The sequence below is a fragment of the Phascolarctos cinereus genome, unplaced genomic scaffold (assembly GCF_003287225.1).
Source record: "Phascolarctos cinereus isolate Bilbo 61053 unplaced genomic scaffold, phaCin_HiC Scaffold_726;HRSCAF=1367, whole genome shotgun sequence".
Taxonomy (NCBI): domain Eukaryota; kingdom Metazoa; phylum Chordata; class Mammalia; order Diprotodontia; family Phascolarctidae; genus Phascolarctos; species Phascolarctos cinereus.
Window position 1 is genome coordinate 244,704,744 of NW_027556098.1, and position 18,206 is coordinate 244,722,949.

The 18,206-nt window shown below is 36.4% G+C and overlaps 1 protein-coding gene across 1 annotated transcript in view; it reads right to left on the reverse strand.

Moving 5' to 3' along the window:
- Window positions 1–18,206, reverse strand: part of NBEA (neurobeachin) — a 776,021-nt gene that overhangs the window by 40,597 nt on the left and 717,218 nt on the right. The window contains 1 exon segment of the mRNA XM_078147053.1: window positions 11,563–11,730. Within this exon segment, the coding sequence (XP_078003179.1) occupies window positions 11,563–11,730 (168 nt within the window).

Sequence of the window (18,206 nt, forward strand, 5' to 3'; positions counted from 1 at the left end):
CCTCCTCACTACCAGCTTCATCAGTGCCCTCCTTTCAAGGCCCAGCTTAAGACTTGCCTCCTCCACACTAATATTTTACCTTTCAAATGTCTTTAGCTTTGACACCCGAGCCTCTACAATGTAGCATTTGGTCATCAACATAAGGACCCTGAATTTCCTCTAGCAGGTGTTCCTCTTCAAACACACATATTCTCTCTGAAGGAAGTGATATGTGCACATACCTATTGGTATGACTAAATATAGGAATTAGAAAAACCTGGACAAGAAGCATGGTATGTTGAACAGAGAGCTGAAGTTAGAAAGTTGAAGTTAGGAAGATATGGGTTCAAGTTCTGCCTTGGATAGACATTTACTGCCCATGTGACTCTAGCCATATCATTTAAGCCTTTGAGTGCTTTACATAAGTCTCTAAGACTATAAGTTGCAGAGAAGGTGCCAAGGCATTTACTCCTTCATGAATTCCCCACATCAATGAAATCAGACCCTCAGTTCTTTATTCATATATAAAAAACAAAACACCCCAGACTGACCCTAGGTCTTGCTTCTGGAAAAAAAAATGTAGAGGAAAATTAGGTCTTAATTTACAGCATCTTTTTAAAAGCAGCTACAAGAGTACCTAACATTATGTTTATTTCTCCCCTTTGTGTCTGGTGGAGCACTATTAACATATCTTTTTCATGTAGGAAAGAAAGTAAAGCTATCTTCTGCCAAACTCCCAAATGACTCTTTAGCCTTGCTTTTGAACTGAATCCAAAGATACTCTTCTATGATGGCTTTACAACTAGATGTTCTTCCCCTACTTCCCCATGCTCTTCTCCAAAATGTTACTTTTCAGATAAGTTATGAAGCAGGGAATGCTTGGCAAGAGAGGGCCGGACAAAACCCAAACCTTAATATAATAATTCTGAAAAGGACCCACATGTACAAAAGTATTTATAGCAGCTCTTTCTGTGGTGGCAAAGAATTGGAAATTGAGGGGATGCCCATCAATTGGGGAACGGCTAAACAAGCTGTGGTATATGAATGTAATGGAATACTATTTTGCTATAAGAAATGATGAGCAAATGGACTTCAGAAAAACCTGGAAAGACTTGTATAGACTGATGCTAAGTGAAGTGAGCAGAACCAGGAGAACACTGTACACAGTAACAGCAACGCTGTGCAACGACTAACTTTAATAGACTTAGCTCTTCTCAGCAATGCAAGGATCTAAGACATCTCCAAGAGTCTCATGATGGAAAATGCTATCCACATCCAGAGAAAGGACTATGGAGTTTAAATGCAGATCAAAGCATACTATTTGCTCTTCTTTTTCTTCTGTTTTGTTTTGTTTCCTCTCTCTTGTGGTTCCCCCTATTGGTTCTAATTCCTCCTTACAACATGACTGGTGTGAAAATATATTTAATAGGAATGTATATGTAGAGCCTATATCAGATTGCATGCCGTGTTGGGAAGGGAGGTGGAGAAGGAGGGGGAGAAAAATTTAAAACTCAAAAGCTTATGGAAGTGATTGTTGAAAACTAAAAATAAATTAAATAAAAAAAGGAAAAAAATAACATAATAATTCTGGCTACCAAGTGGCTAGTTTAATTCCTTCTTTCCTATACTTGAGCCATAACAGCATTTGAATTTGGTTTCAACATGCTACCCACCTCTTCACAGAGAGATGAAAGGCTTGGTGCAGAATGAGGTGTACTTTTTTTTTTGGACATGGTCAATAAGGAAATGCTTTGTTTGACTATACAGATTTATAATATGGTTTTGTTTTTTCATTCTTTTCCATGTGGAGGAGAGTGCTGGGAGAGAAGGTGGATTTTTTTCTAATAAACAAAATTAATAAAAAACAAATTTGGCTGAGAAAAATTAGCACACAGTTTAAAAAGTGAAACAGGTTACTTCTCTCAATACAGTACAATGTACTGTGTTGACAAAACATGAAAATAATTGATCATTCAATGAAAAAATTAGTAAAGAAATCATATTGATTTTCTGCTGGCATACAAAGAAAACATTTCACTTTTCAATTAAGTTTTTGAGTAATATGTTGGTAACTAAAACTCTGTAAGACAAAACACAAAAAACATCTGAGTGTCTTTATTATAATGTCCAACAGTAGAAAACAGTATTTTTCCTTTCTTATGTGGATTGAAATAGATAATTCAGTTCTCTAGAAAACGCTTCAACCTCTCCAGGCAAAAAAGGACATATAGTTTACACTGCAGTTTGCTATGCCTTTAAGACAACACTCAATAGAAAGAAAAACACGAAAGCAAAAGAATGCTAGATTTTGAAAAGTTTAAAATAATAATAGGAAGAGTACTTCATGGTAGAAGGTATTTTAAGTGATAACACTTTGACTTCTGGTTTATTGTTATAATAAGGCAAGAAATCATATATGGCATTATTTTTAATGCTAGAAAAATAAAAGCAAAATAAATCAGGCAAATAATATCCATATTTTATTGTTTCTTGCTTTGTACACATTAAACTATATAAAAATTAAAATGCGATCTTATATTTGATTATATCTAGAGACTCTGTTGAAGAAAGAGCAAAACAGCAGAATGAGAGTCTCTTCTTTCTTTTCCTTTATAATGAAACACAGGAAGGCTAAATCTATGTATTAAAAGAGAGAAGCTGAAAATCTAGGCAAAATGCAGATAAAAAAACCAAACTATTGTTTTGCCTCATTTTTTAGGATATTGTATGACTAAATATAGCAATTAGAAAATCTGGAGAGGAAGCATGGTGGGTGAATAAAGAGCTGGCCTTCCAGTTAGGAAGATATGGGTTCAAGTTCTGCTTGCATAGACAAATACTGCCTTGTGACCCTGGCCATGTCACCTAAGCCTCATTCCAGCGCTGTTGCAGTCCTTTACTAGTTTATTATTATAGCTCTAATTAAAGTTAAGAGGAGATTTTTTTCTTCCATGCTGAAAAGATTTTTATTTCCTCATTGTTAAATTATAATGACATAATACAATTGACTTTTTTGGGCAAAATAACTCTTCTCTTTGGAAGTGGAAGCACTATGTATTTCTTTTACTCTTCAAGAATAATTCCCTCCCCTCTCCCCTTTTAAATAGCACTTAAAAAGAAATGCCAAGAAGCTGAAATGCATTTTTATGTTGGTGACTGTACTTAGTGGTATACATCAATTACAGTTGCTTAATCTGAAGAATAGGGTTGGGTTAAGGTAAGGGTAGAAGGAGGAGGATAGACTGATTTAGTTTTCTATGTGAAGACTGTTGGTAAGTTGCTGTTTGTGTCTGAAGACTGGATGTGTTATTGTTTAGTTGTTTTTCAATAAAGTCCTCATGACCTCATTTGATGTTTTCTTGGCAAAGATAGTTGAACGCTTTGTTTCTCATTTTACAGATGAGGAAATTGAGGCAAACAGGGTTAAATGACTTGTCCAGGGTCATACAGCTAGTTAAGGGTCTGAGGCCAGATTCGACCTCCAGAAGATGAATCTTTCTGACTCCAGGAACAGCACTACAGAACTTCCAGTTTGTCCAGGTGATAAAACAGAATATGTGTGAACCAGTGAGAGAAGGTGTAATGTCTCTTCCTTGTTCATATTTGTCTTCAAGAAAAGAACTGAAGCATAAATGTGGTGACTCACACTAAGACATAAAGGCAAAAGCTCGGAATTTACTGGCTAGGCCAGGAAGGGTGAGTAGCACCCGGGCACAATAGCTCAACTCATTCTTTACTTAGCACATTTTTTTTTAAAGTACCAGCTATGTGTGCAGCACTGTTTTAGGTGCTAGAGAGATACAATGTTTGGATAACATACTATCCCTGCCCTCGTGTTGCTTACTGTCATAAATGCATGTGTAAAAGGCTTCTTTAACAAATTCTTGCTGGTGTACCAATTCAAATTCAAGTGAGCCCTATCCTTACTGCCTCAGGGTTTATATAGTTGAGCCTGTTGCAGATATGAATTATGTATAACAAAGGAGAAAAATTAAGCTTTCTTCTTTATATACAAATTTGAAAAAAAAAGTAGTTGACATGGAAGATCAATTCACTAAAAGGTAAAAAATCCCCATAAAAATAGCTAAGTTTAACTTACATAAACATATGTGTTATGGTTTAGAGACAAAGATTCACTTCTTAGGCAGGTGGTATAATTATTCCAAACCAAAATTATGTACTTATATTTAATTGAATTTCCATTTTAAGGAAATAATTAGGCTTGGTTGTAGGCAGCAGGACATGCTTTAAAATGTTCCTCTCTATTCTTGACATAAATGGAAAACCATAATTTAGATATACTGTACAGACTTCAAATGGCTTTAAGTAGGCACATTATCAATATGTTTAAAACCTTTAAAAAACAAGCTTTGAACATCTCTAACTGAAATGGCTAGGCACTTAGATTGAGTAATATCTACTGCAACAAACTGAGGCAACACAATGTGGTTTGAATAATTGTTAATTTATGCTGAGGTAACAACTGTGTAATATAACTGAAATCTATGTTAATAGAGGAAAAGGAAATGCCTTCCAGCTATTTCTGTTACAATCAGCAGGCCGTAATTTTCACCCTCTCTTCCCTTGAGTAAAATATGACTTTAAATGCATGTTAAAGTGTTTGCTGTTAATTTCTGAAAATCAATAATTAGCACTTCTCAACACCACACAATAAAAAAAGCATGAGGATGAAGAAAAGCACATCTCATATAAACGACATACATTATTCTTGGGATATATGCATTATTTATGCTTTTCTACTGAAAGGCAGACAACCGATGGGTATGAATTAGCTAAGAACTGTTCTAATTACTAGGGGAAAAGATAACTAAACTAAATCAACTACAGATTTATTCAATAATCAAAATAAATTTGATGCCATTATTTACTCGATACTAATTTTGTTCACAAGTTGAAGGATGACATCTTGGTCCTACAAGTTTTATTGCAACTAATAAGAAATATGTAGGACTACAAGATCTCCAAGGTCTTTTCCAGTCCAACTTCAAGGGCATATTCTTTTTCAAAAAATAATTCTTATGAAATTCAAGAGAATCTCAATTTGACCCCAGAATCTGATCTTTGTGGGTTTTTTTTTCCATTTCTACTATGATTTTTGCTTCTGAATTTGTTAGGGCTTTTATTTCAGGAAAATTCCCAATTATTACAATTATTACAAAAACAAACTCAAGATTTCTTGAAATCTTTATCAACTATTTTGTCACCAGTTATAATCTCTTCATGAAACTACTTCCCTGGAGAAGTAATCTCCCTTCTCATATATGAAGACAATTAAGCCCCACTCAATTTGTAAGGCAGTACTGTGGGTATGATTTACTCAAGCAGATCTTGAAGGGTGGTTTTGAAATCCCTTGTCAGATCAAAGAAATCAAAAAAGAGAAAAAAAACACCTCACCAACACTAAGTGAGGAAAAAAAAAGGAAGAAAGCTAGGGTAAGTCACACCAAGAAGAAACAAATGCTTATGGAGGCTAGCCTCAGAAGTCACTATGAAAACTATTACCAGGATGGTAAAACGTATTAACTTTTTCTTCATAAGTTTTATGGGTTCAACTACCATGGGAGGCCAGGATTCCAGATCCTGTCCAAAAGATTTATCTGTCTTGTTGGTTCTTGACAGCCAGATCATGTCAGTTCTCTGTAGTAGCAAGGAATATTTCAGTAAGAAAATAAAGTGAAAACTGATGTGATCTATTTTGTGTCCTCTGGGCATATTTTCAGTATAACAGATCCAAAGGGATGCTTTGTTATTCTTGTCAGATCAAAGAAAGAGATAAGAGAAGAAAATATAATCTAGAAAAGTAAAACCCAGAAAATCAGTAACAGAAAAGTAGAATAAAAGACCATATTTTAATGACTTCACATAACTTAAATATGATCAGTACTGAATTCTGAGTTTAAAAAACAGCCCTAAATCAGATAATTTTCATCAACCATATACATTAGGGCTGCTAGCAACAAAACTACACTGCTGGATTAACTTTTAGGAACAAGCACTCATTGTCAAACAGTAGTCATTTTAATAATTTTTCACTTTGGCCATGTGGACTATAGGCTTGCTTAAGTATTTTGATAAAATGATTGTTTAGAACAAACCTCCAACCAAGGCATGGTAGGAGTTTTGACAAAATGTGCAAGTATGCAAAAGAAATGACTTAGTTAAGCTGATTTTATAGAGTGCTACAAAAGCTCTCGAAAAAATATTTTTTTAAAAAAGTCAATCAAATGAATGATTTAGCTACATGACCAAACAACATGTTTTTGACTGGTTGTCTTAAAAACAAACATACTTTTGTAGTCATTTAAAGATCATTTTAGTTATGCTTTTAGACACAAACATATTATCCGAACTATGAGATAATATGAATCCTGGTACAATTATTTCTATGATCACCAATGTAATCACTTATTAATCACTTAAAAATAAAATTTTTTTCTACTGTTAAAATGAAAGTATAGTAAAAGCTAGCTTAACATATACCTTCTTGAAATCTCCATAATCAACACTTTTATGCTCTTCCATTCAGGGCAACGCAATGAGAAAAATGATGAAGCACTGAAAAAATCCCAACGTGTCTTATGATTTATCAAATCATTATTATATTCACTATAGTGTAATTATTTGGTATGGTGTGGCAACAAACTGACAATCTCTTGCAGGAGGACCAACCTGGCTATGTTTAGCAAAGTTCATCATGTTAGCAGTAGGATGTTTACTTTTTAAACTACATCATCTCTCAAAAGGCAGAAGAGGGGCAACCTCCATGGAGTTTCCATGCTGATGCCATCCCAGTTCCTTAAAGTATTAAAACCCTAAAAGTACTCCATTCTAATTTTTTAAAGAAATTGTTGTATAAAAAGCATATTAGGGAAAAAAATACTGGCCTAAGAGTAAGGAGGCCTCGGTTCTTGTTCTAGCCTTGCCACTAATTAGGTGTACAGGCAAGAGTACACCTTAACATGTGATGCAAAGAATGGAATATAATTAATTAGATGGACAAAACTGAAGGTAATTTTTTCAATGATTTTTTAAGCATTAGCATTCTAAACTCTACTTAAACCAGTTGAGCTCATCCATGGAAAAAAGTGTCTAGATTATGATGTAAATCAAGAGCTAAGACAATTCGAAATATCATCAAATATCCACTATATTTGGTGTTTACATACTGAAGAGAGAGATCCCGGCTTTGTACCAGGACTGTTCTGTCATGTTTCTCCACAGGAGAAGGCTGTCATGATAAAGTTCATTATCAATTACTGCTTTACAAGTACAAGATGAGTTAAGCTGTCATAATTTTCTCAGCCAGAGATCCTATGCTGTCAAAGTGTCAATTTTTAATCTGACACAGGAAAGAAAATTATCTGTTCTTCTGACCTCTAATTTCTTGACATTTTAATGCCATAATTGCTGTGGTTAGTGCTGTTACCATGATTTCACCTGTCAAAGAAGAATGAATCAATAACCTTAGGCTGCTCTTCATGTTTTAGCATTTATTTCAAAGCTAAAAATTGTGTGTATGTTTTAACAAAAGAGACCAATTACATAGGTACAATACACACAAATTAGAAATACAGTCATTTTAGACCTAACCCCCAAAATGCTGTCTCCTTTAAGGTAGACAGTTCAGAATCATAAAATTATAACAGCTACTGAAAGTATGGTAGTCTGTTTACTAAAATATTATACTGACTGTGGTAACCTTAAATTAGAAATGTAAGGTTAATTTAAAAAGATACTATGAACAATTAAAATATGAGGGAAAATTAATTTCTTATTTTAAAAGGAAGTTAGAAAACTCAGAGAAGTATTTTAAAAGTTCTCATCTTGTTTTGGCATTCTGAGAGATCAATAAACTCCTCTACCTGCTGGTATACCAATGCGTAGTTCAAGAAACAGGAGCCTCCTGAAAAAGTTAATGTACTGTCCAGAGTTCCTATTAACTCCTGGGAATAACTGATATACTAGGAGGATCTAATTAGACACCAAATTAAAAATGCACTTTGTTATACTGCATTTGTTCTTGATATTGTACTTATGAAAAGAGTCTCTAAGTGATTTTTGGGAGGGAAACACATGTTATTTATTATTTCAACTTTACAGTAGGAACAATTGATGTAGAGAGAAATTAAGTGAGTTTACAAAGAAAACTAGCAGAAACAGGATTATATTATATATCTCTGCTCGAACAATGTAACCTTTATAGTCTTAAAAGTCTTACTTTACTAAATGCAAAATTATTTTGTGGAAATAAGGTGCTGGAGAGGCACATTAAGCCAGAAGGAACCATTTACTAAGTTAGAGTTACAGTGATCCTCTAGCGGTCTTAGGAGATAATATTTCCTTTTGAGAAATTTGATTTGACATTGTTATTTAGGGTCAAGGTGAACATCTCTGTGAGAACATTCCGAGACCTATATTGGCTTATTTGGGGAAAAAGAAATATGTGGGCATATTCTAAGTATGCCTTCCCAGATAACCTGATACTCTTGAACTAAGATAAAGGGAATTCTCTTAATAATGGAATAGTATTGCAAGTGATTTAGAGAGTTATATTTTTTATCTCCTGGGGTTTCCTAGAACAACTATAATCCCATTCTGAATAATCTGATGTTCATATTTGCACATGTTAAGAAAAAGGGGCAGGTAGAAACATCTCAGAATATGGCTATGTGAAGCATGCGCTACTATGTTTATCATAGTCAATATACAGAGCCAGTCATCCTGTTGAGTTATATGGAACAGACACCAAACAATAGTTACTAGAATGTCTTGGCTGTCTATATGATAAGCAAGATTTTTGGCTGGAAACTTCCACTCATGACAGTAGTCTGCTGATCTAAAAGGACTAATTTTATTAATTCTTTTTTTTTTTTTGGCTTTTTGGCAAGGCAGTCAGGGTTAAGTGACTTGCTCAGGGTCACACAGCTAGTAAGTGTCAAGTGTCTGAGGCTGGATTTGAACTCAGGTGTTCCAAGGCCAGAGCTCTATCCACTGTGTCACCTAGCTGCCCCCCCCCCCATAATTCTTTATTAGGCATCATATAGCTCAGATCATAGGTACACAGATTTTGATCTGGACAAGATTTTTGAGTTCAACTACCATAACTTGATCTTACATTTGAGGAGACAACCCCAGGGAGGCTATGGTACTTGCCCAAGGTGATTGGTGGGTGGGGATATAAGGACACTACTATTATCTATTCCTGTACAAATCAGTTTATTCTTTGCCACAATAATTACCTGCAAGTTTTGTAGATCCCATAGATATCACAATATCAAATAGGGTATCATGGGGAATAATGTATTGTGTACAGACTTCCATGTAAAGCGGTTTGTCTCTAACATGAATTTGCCCAGGGACAGGGAAGGGAAGAAGTGAGACAAGAGAGGGACTAGGGGCCCACAGAGAGAGGGGGCTGGCACATAGTTCAAGGATGTGTGGGGGCTGGGGACAGAGAAGGGAAAGCAGGAGGAGGAACATGTAAGGGTGGGGCCAATATAAGGACACAGGAGAGAAATGGCTCTTAGGGGTGAGGGACAGGCATATAGCACCCAACCACTGATGGGGGAAGGTTGGAAGACAGTCATGTGAGGCCAGACTTGGAGGTGGGTGGGTGGTTGCCTCAAGGTCTCCTCTCTTGGCTCCAGAGATCTCAAGCTACACCCCTGACAGGCAGCAGCCACAAGTCTGTCCTGCTTTCACTTGGAGGGTTTTTAGTTTGCTTTTTTGTTGGGGAGTGGGAGACTCGAGAAGCAGAGACGCAGAGAGAGATAGATAGAGAGACAGAGACAGAGACACAGAGAGAGAGAGACAGAGAGACACAGAGAGAACACTACTGTATAGCAAAGTTAACATAGATTTTTTTTTTAAAGAATGCAGATTTCTTTCAGAATTCTTTAGGTAAGACTGAATTTTTGTAATGTGAATTTACATAACATGAAAACTATCTGTATTAGCAATGTGACCCTGGACAAGTCTCTTAACCTCTAGGTAGCTCAGGAACATCTTAGACTGTAAGTTCCAGAATAACTGCTGATCTCCACTGATGGAGGGAGTTTGCTCACTGGAGCTCCCTACATGCCTATCACAGTTAGGGGATGAAGATACCAGAAATGGATTAATAAAAAACTGTACTACTACACTGTTCAGAGAAAGCCTGTTCTCTTTCTATATTATCTGTAACTTTATTTCTCTTGGGTGATTATGGAGGGTTTTTTTTTGGGGGAGATACTAGATCTTAAAAATATACTTCAAATAAAAGAATATTTTGATCTTAGTGTTAGAATAGAAACATAACATTTTCTTTCTTTTTTGTTTGTTGGAAACCAACTAAATGTCATATATAAGATCACAAATAGAATGAACATTCAAGTACAGAACAAGAACAACCTATACTATGCAGTGTATAACTTATAAGCTGAGGCTTTTATCTCTGAAAATCTGGTTACAGATCTGTGTACAACTGGGACACTAAGTCAGGTATGCTGGTAAACAAAGCAATTTCCTAATTCTTCATTGTTCAGTACTTGGTTTCTCATTTTTGCTTCAGGAAATAATTCTATTTCTTTATGAATGTAATTTTGTACACTATTGCCCCTAATTATATACTTACAATGCATTCTCTGAATATTTAGCTTAAGGGCCTAATACTTATAAGGCTTCTCCTACTTTTCTCTGTTCTCAGCTATTCAAAGTAAATTGATTTTTAAAAGAAAAAAATGTAAGAAATAACCTACATAGATGTAAATGTTCCTTTAGTGATTAATTTCCAAAAATCGACAATTTTTCCAGCTATGAGATTAAGAAACTACTCCACAGCCTTGCGGCATATTAGTGTTTTGCACACAGCAGATGGCGGCTGGCTCAGAGACTGGGAAACGGGAGCCCAGCGCTGTTGCAGCAGCACTTGTGAGGCAGCTGTTGCATCTTCACACTTTTCACCAATTAAAAAACCCTTTTATGTACAGTTGTAGCAATTTCAGCAATGTTTTACATCAATAATTTCCTTAAAAATACATACGAACATAATATGTGTATATAATTCCATTTTATAAACTGTAAATATTTTGTGATGAGAATGTATTGAAAAATAAAATATTTGTCAAGGAATTTTACCATTTTATTGAAACATTTTTCCTGCATTATTTGGTTAGAATGTTGGAATTTTACTTTTATATTTTAAAACCGCCCCACCATATTTTAATAGGAAATATTTATATTTAAGTGTTCACCTAAGTTTTGTGAATAAGTAACATATATATAATAAGTGCTTCATTCATCTTCTAGAACAGACTGGAAAATAAAAGAAAGTGAATACAGTATACTGAAATGTACCATCTGATGTATGTCAGAAATTCTGAGAGAACAACAGCATGCTGACCTCATTGCTTGTTTCTGACATCTAACATATTCATTTTTTTATATTTGTCAAGAGCCTGAAATTCAGTGCATATTTGTATAAAGCCACGCCATTGGGAAATTTACACTAAAAAAGAGGGTAAGTCAAATTCATGTTTTAGAGATGACAGAAAAATTTAGAATAATACAGTATTTAACACCTACCTCCCTAAGCACTGGATCAGTGATACTATCCAGGTTCACAGAGCCTTCATATGTTAGGTAGTGAAAAACATTCAGGGCACGGACTGCTTCTGGTCCTCGCTGTTTGTAGCCAAATATAAGGTCAATCCACTGATGGAGCTGGCAGGAGACAAACTCACTTTCTAGGGCCTGAAGTGAGGAAACAAAGAAATGAACAACTTCCAGATAATTTTTTTCTTATGAGTAGCTTAGGAACATTCTAAATATAAATCACTAGTTTGTAGTTTATATATTTCTAATCAGAACTTCTGGTAGCTGGGGAAAATAAACAAACACCAAGCATCTCAGTAGTAATCATCCATCTGTGGGAAGATTTTTTCTTATTTCTAAAGGTACTCTATCTAGTTTCATTTATTCATATGATTCAAGTAAATGCTATTTTGAGAAAACATTTTACTCTTTTGGTAAGGTCCAATATAATTTATGATATTTTAAAACAAAGATGCTTATGAGAGCCCATTTTTGTCTAAGAGACAGATAACCTGAAATACCAATTTTAATGCTATTTTTCATAACACATAATTGCTTATTTTTTCAGTATTAGTAATAGTTTAAATCAAAGTCACATTTTATAACTTCAGGATGCCTCTTTTCCTATTCATTTCTAAAGAATACAAACAATCTTGAATGTTGTTTTTATTCTCTAGTTATAAAAATGAATGTACTATTATTTTGCTGTAAGAAATGAAGGAAATGGTTTCAGAGAAACCTGGGAAGACTTGGGGGAACTGCTGTAGCATGAAGTGAACGGAATCAGGAAAATAATTTATATAAGGACAACAATGTGGTAAAGACAATAAAAAACAAGATTCCAGTATCTTCCTACTGCCTCTAGGATCAAATACAAAATTCTCTAGCCTTCAAAGCCCTTCCTAACTTAGCCTCACCCAACCTTTCCAGTTTCTTTCTACTTTGCTCTCCACCATGTGACAGTGGCCCCCTGGCTGTTCCACTACAAGACACTCCATCCCTTAGCTCCAGATATTTTCTATGGCTATCCTCCATGCTTGGAATGCTCTCCCTCCTAATTTCCACCTCCTGGTTTCCTAGGCTTCCTTTAAGTCTCAACTAAAATCTCAACTTTTACACGAAGTGTTTCTCAATTCCTCTTAATTCTAGTGCCTTTATCCTGTAATATAGCTTGTTTGTATACATTTGTTTGTCCATTAGATTGTGAGCTTTCTGAGGGCAGGGACAATATTTTACCTCTTTTTGTATCCTCAGTGCTTAGCACAGTGCCTGGAACATAGTAGGTGCTTGATAAATGTTTACTTGCTAAAGACAAACAACTTTAAAAAAAAATTAGGAACTCTTATCAGTGTCCTGATCAACCACAATTGCAGAGCTAATGATGAAACATGCTACCCACTTCCTGATATAGATGCCTCAGAGCACAGAATGAGACACACATATGTATGTAAACACACATGGATATGACCAATGTGGAAATTTCTTTTGCTTTTTTGTAACAGGCATTTTTTTGTTGTTGTTGTTGTTCTTGATGGGGCAGGGGTCGGTGTGGGTAGGGGGAAAGATAGGGTTGGGAAGGACATAAGGAAGAATTTTTCCTGACTGAAAAAATAAAATATGCTTTAAAATACTATTATACTTTCCCTGTTTATCTCTTTTTAATCATGTTTATTTTTACTGCTGCCTTTTCTGCTATACCTGCTTTTGTGAGGTCACCTAAAGCATAATAAAACTCTGTTTTAGTCTCTTACTTTAATTCTGTCTTGTTTAAGCAGCTGGCCTAGAATTATTAGTTTAAATTGCTAGAGTCAATGAATACTTCTTTTCTCAAATTTTATTTACTTATTCCTTCCTACTCTTTCCACCTATTTATTGGTCTAGTCTGCCTGCAGGAATAGGACAGAAATATTAGCAGTCCCCACTGGTTCCTTCACTGGAGCTGCTTAAAACCCTAAAAGGATACCACACTGAGGCCAACCCCTAGTGGTGTTAACCTCACCTTCCTGAACTCATTTGGTAGAGATTAACACACTCTCATCTGGTGATACGCTTCCCATTCTAGTGATCCAGAGCCTCCAGCTATCTTTATATGAAACCTCCATTCCCCTCTTATCCCCTCCTTTATTTCCATTCCCCTCAATTCAATCCTCCAAATGTCAAACTTTATCTACCCCTTTCACAGTGCTCTCTGGAGACCCTGCTCCATAGACAACAAACTTTTCATCTTAAAGCTTTTGCTTTCCCACTCCTTTTATCTTGTATTGCTTGTGGAGTGGCTTCCTCTTGATGACACAGGCTACCTGGCCACTCTCTCTGGCTGAACTTTCATTCATTCCTCTTCAGTTCACTGATTGAGCCAGTGGAGTCGGAAAACTCCTTGCTTCCCACTGCCACTTCCACTTTCACTACCATCGTCACTCAATTACTTTTCTGTCTTTGAGGTTCACTCAATCCATCTCTATCACTCAATCAAAATTTTGGTAGCTGTTGTCTACTGATCTCCAGAACACTTCCCTTCTTTCCTCAATGAGTTCAGTGCTTTCAATCTTTCCTTCCTCCCCAACTTCTGTTCTCATACTAGGGGACTCTAACATACATATTAAAATTCCTTCAAATACCTCATTTTTACTAGTTATTCAACTTACTTATTTCCCATGATCTTCCACTCCATCTCAGTTACACAAAAAGATGGTCATATCCTTGATCTTATTAACATCCACAAATGTTCCACTTTTGTGTTCAAGACCTCTGAAATTCTCTTGTCTGACCCTATCATCATTCTTCCTCTCTCTTGCAACCTCAAACACTTTTCTTCATCCACAAAATGACCATTAATACTTCAGCTCCTTAGTTCCTTCCCAGTTTATCACCCCATGCACTAGCTATACTCATCTTAACACTTGGTGAACCAGTTCAGCTCTACACTGTCCTCTTCTCTTGATTCCCTTCTTCCTTGACCCTTTATTATATCACTGATTTTCCCTGCCAAGCCCCAGAGTTGGTTTACTCCCATCATCTGCTGCCTTTGGTCCATTCAGGATGTGCTGCTGACTGAAGCTAGATAAAAATCACAAAACTATGCTGATTAGATCCACTACTAATTTATATTACATAATGGGTAAGATAATCCTTTTATACCTCCATAATTAATTCATTATCCCACTTACCACAGTGGTTCTTCCAAGCCTTTTCTTTTTTTTTTTTTGGCTAGGCAATGGGGTCACACAGCTAGTAAGGATCAAGTGTCTGAGGCTGGATTTAAACTCAGGTCCTCCTGACTCCAAGGCCAGAGCTCTATCCACTGTGCTACCTAGCTGACCCCAAACCTTTTCATCCCTTCTCTAATTTCCCACAGCTTTCCCTCCCTCCCTCTTCTCAGCTGAGAAACATACCTCACATTTTCTTGAAAAAACTGAGGCTATTTGCTGAGAACTTGCACTTCCATCCTCTTTCTCATCTCAAAGCACCTAGATGCCTTCTGCCATTTTCTCTTCTTTCACCACTTCACCCACATGAAGATATGGCTCTTTTTTTTTTTGCCAAGGCAAATCCCTCTACAGGCACAAGTGATCCCATTCCATTCCATGGTCTCTAACAAACTGCCAATTCTCTTGCTTATCTCTATTCTATTTCTCCCAGTCTACTGGCTGTTTCTCTACAAACAAGCCTATGTCTCTCCCATCTTCAAAAAACCTTCACTTGATCTTTCCATCCTTGTTAGCTACTGTCCCATCTCTCTCCTCCCTTTTGATGCTAAACTCTCTAAGAAGGCCGCCTGTGATAGGTACTTCCACTTCCTTTCCTCTTACTCTGTTCATAACTCTCTATAGTTTTCCTTCTTCATAATTCATCTCAAACTTCTCTCCAAACAATCCCTTAATTGCAAATCTAATGGCCTTTTCTCAATCATCATCTTTCTTGCCTTTTACACTCTTGATCACTCTTCCCTCTAGGTTCTCATCACATTCTTCTCTTTTGGTTCTTCATCTCACTACTGCTCAGTGTCTGTTGCTGGATCTTCATCCAGGTCATGCCTGCTAACTGTGGGTATCCAACAGGATTTTGTCTGGATCTTTCCCTTCATATTATATTTCACTTGGTGATCTCATCAGGTTTCATAAATTCAATTATCATCTTTATGTTGATTCTCAAATCTAATACGGTCCTAACCTCTCTCCTGATCTCTTGTCTTCCATATCCAACTGCCTATTGGATGTCTTCAATTGGACATCTCATAGACATCTGAAACTCAACATGTTCAAAACTAACTATCTTTCTCCCCAAAAAGTCTCTCTTCCAAACTTCCCTATTACTTTCAAGGGCACCAGCATCCTCCCTGTCAGCCTGGCTCATAACTTAGAGGTCATCCTGCACTTTTCACTCTCCCTCACCCCTTACCCCCACACAATCCAATCTGTTGCCAAGGCTCGTATGTTTACCTTCATAGTGTATCTCATATATGCTTCTTACACTGCTGCCATGCTGTTTCAGGCCCTCATTGCCTCACTGCTGGACTACTGCAATAATCTGCTGGTTGGTTCCCCTGACATAAGCCTATCTAATGCAGTCCATCCTCTACTCAGATGTCAAAGTATCTTCCCAAATCTCATGTCTTACTATGCCTCTCCCTATCCCTAACTCACTAAACTCCAGTGGCTCCCTATTACCTCAAGAATCATATATAAAATCCTTTGTTTGGAGTTCAAAGTCCTTGGCCCCCTCTCCGTTTCCAGTTTTTATACCCCTTCCCCCATGTACATTGTGATTTAGTTATAAGAGCTGTCTCCCATGCCTGGAATGTTTTTCTTCCTCATCTTTGCCTCTTGGCTTCCCCAGCTTCTTTCAAGTCCCAGCTAAATTCCACCTTCTATAGGAAGTCTTTCCGAATCTTCATTAATTCTATTGTTCTCCTTCTGTTGATTATTTCCAGCTGTTTACATGTTGTCTTCTCCACTAGACAATGAGCTTCTTGAGAGCAGGAACTGTCCTTTACCTTTCTTTGTATGCCCAGTGCTTAGCACAGTGTCTGGAACACAGTAGGTATTTAATAAATGTTTACTGACTGACTGACTTTGTCTTCTAATTCTAAAAGATCTGGGCAGTTTTCATATGTGAATTCTTAAAATATGCTATCTGGGTTTTTTGTTTGTTTGTTTTTCCTTTGGTTTGGTTGTGATTTTTATGGTAGTCTAATGATTCTTAGATTATTTCTCCTTGACTTGTTTTCTAGATAAGTTTTTTTTAAAGTAAGAGATAAATTACATTTTCTTCTTTAAAAAAATTGATCATAGTCCCATAGAATCCTTTTCTAATTTTCAGTCTGTTACTTGGCTAAGATTTTGCATTTCCTTTAATAAAATGATTATTCCTATTCCTTCCTTTAGAATTCTCATTTCATTTATAACATCCTTTTTATATCTCATTTCATCTCTTCCAGGAATTCTAAGACATTCTTGTCAGCATGCCATACCTTTAACTGAGGCTTTGCTCATAGTCATTGTGGAGTTACTATTTTCCCCTAGACTTGTATCTTGGGACTTCCCTGGAACCATAATTTTTCTGTATTGTCAGTGTGTTATTCTGAATGTTTAGTAGCTTTCCTTACTTTTTTTCTAGGGCCAGGCTAACTGTTCTTGCACACTTAGAGGGAATGGTGGACTCCTGTTTTGCCTCTGTCTGTATTTTCTGAGGTTCTCTCACTTGCCCTCCTTTTCTTTGGTGTCTGCTGTGCATTAAGTGTTGTCAGGTCCTAAATTTGTTTGTATTCTCCAGAGAGAGTGTGTGTCGACTTCTTCAAGTTTGTCAGGGGCCAATGAGGTCAGTGTTACAAAATTTCAGGGGCCTTAAGACATTTGGTTAATGCCCTCTAAGTAGGAGTTCTGGCTGCTTAAATGCCCAGGAACCTCTTTGCTGGAGTCCCATGTTCTTCCTACCCTTCTGGTTGAAGCAAGATTGACCTGAGTTCCCTGGTTAGAGCACTCAGAGGCTATAGGAATTGGAAGGCTTCCCAGTTCTTCAGCTCAGGCTTTCCTCCTCGGTGCACTAATTATTTTAGAGGTGCTCTTTTGTTTACCAGTGTTGGAAGAAGTATTCATTGTAGCTTCTTTTTATTTCTAAATCATCATTTGGTATGATGCTCTTTTGTTTTATCATTTCTGGAGTACATGTGTAGGAATTGGGCTATTCTTACTTGTCTCTAGTTCTTTGCTACAACAAATACTTGGTTTTTATGGGTTCTCTTTCTTTTTTGGAGGGGACTTAGTTGGGATTATGTGTATACACACATACATGTGCAGACACTGATTCCCTTCTAATTCCAACTGCACTGATTTCATTTGTGGCAAAAACTTTTCAAATTTATGTGGTCAAAATTTTCCATTTTATCCCTGTGACTCTACTCCTTATTTGATCAGGAGCTCTTCTTCTAGTCAATGCTATCTCCTTCTATGCTCCTCTAATTTGACTGTGATATGCCCTTTTATATCCAGGTCATGTAATCTCACAGTGCTTTTTGTGGTATATAGTATGAGATGTTGATTTACTCTTAATTTCTGCCAGGCTGCTTTTTGTTTTTCTCAGCAGTTTTTGGTTCAAGAGTGAGTTGTCATATGTTATGATACTGTATTTGCATAAAC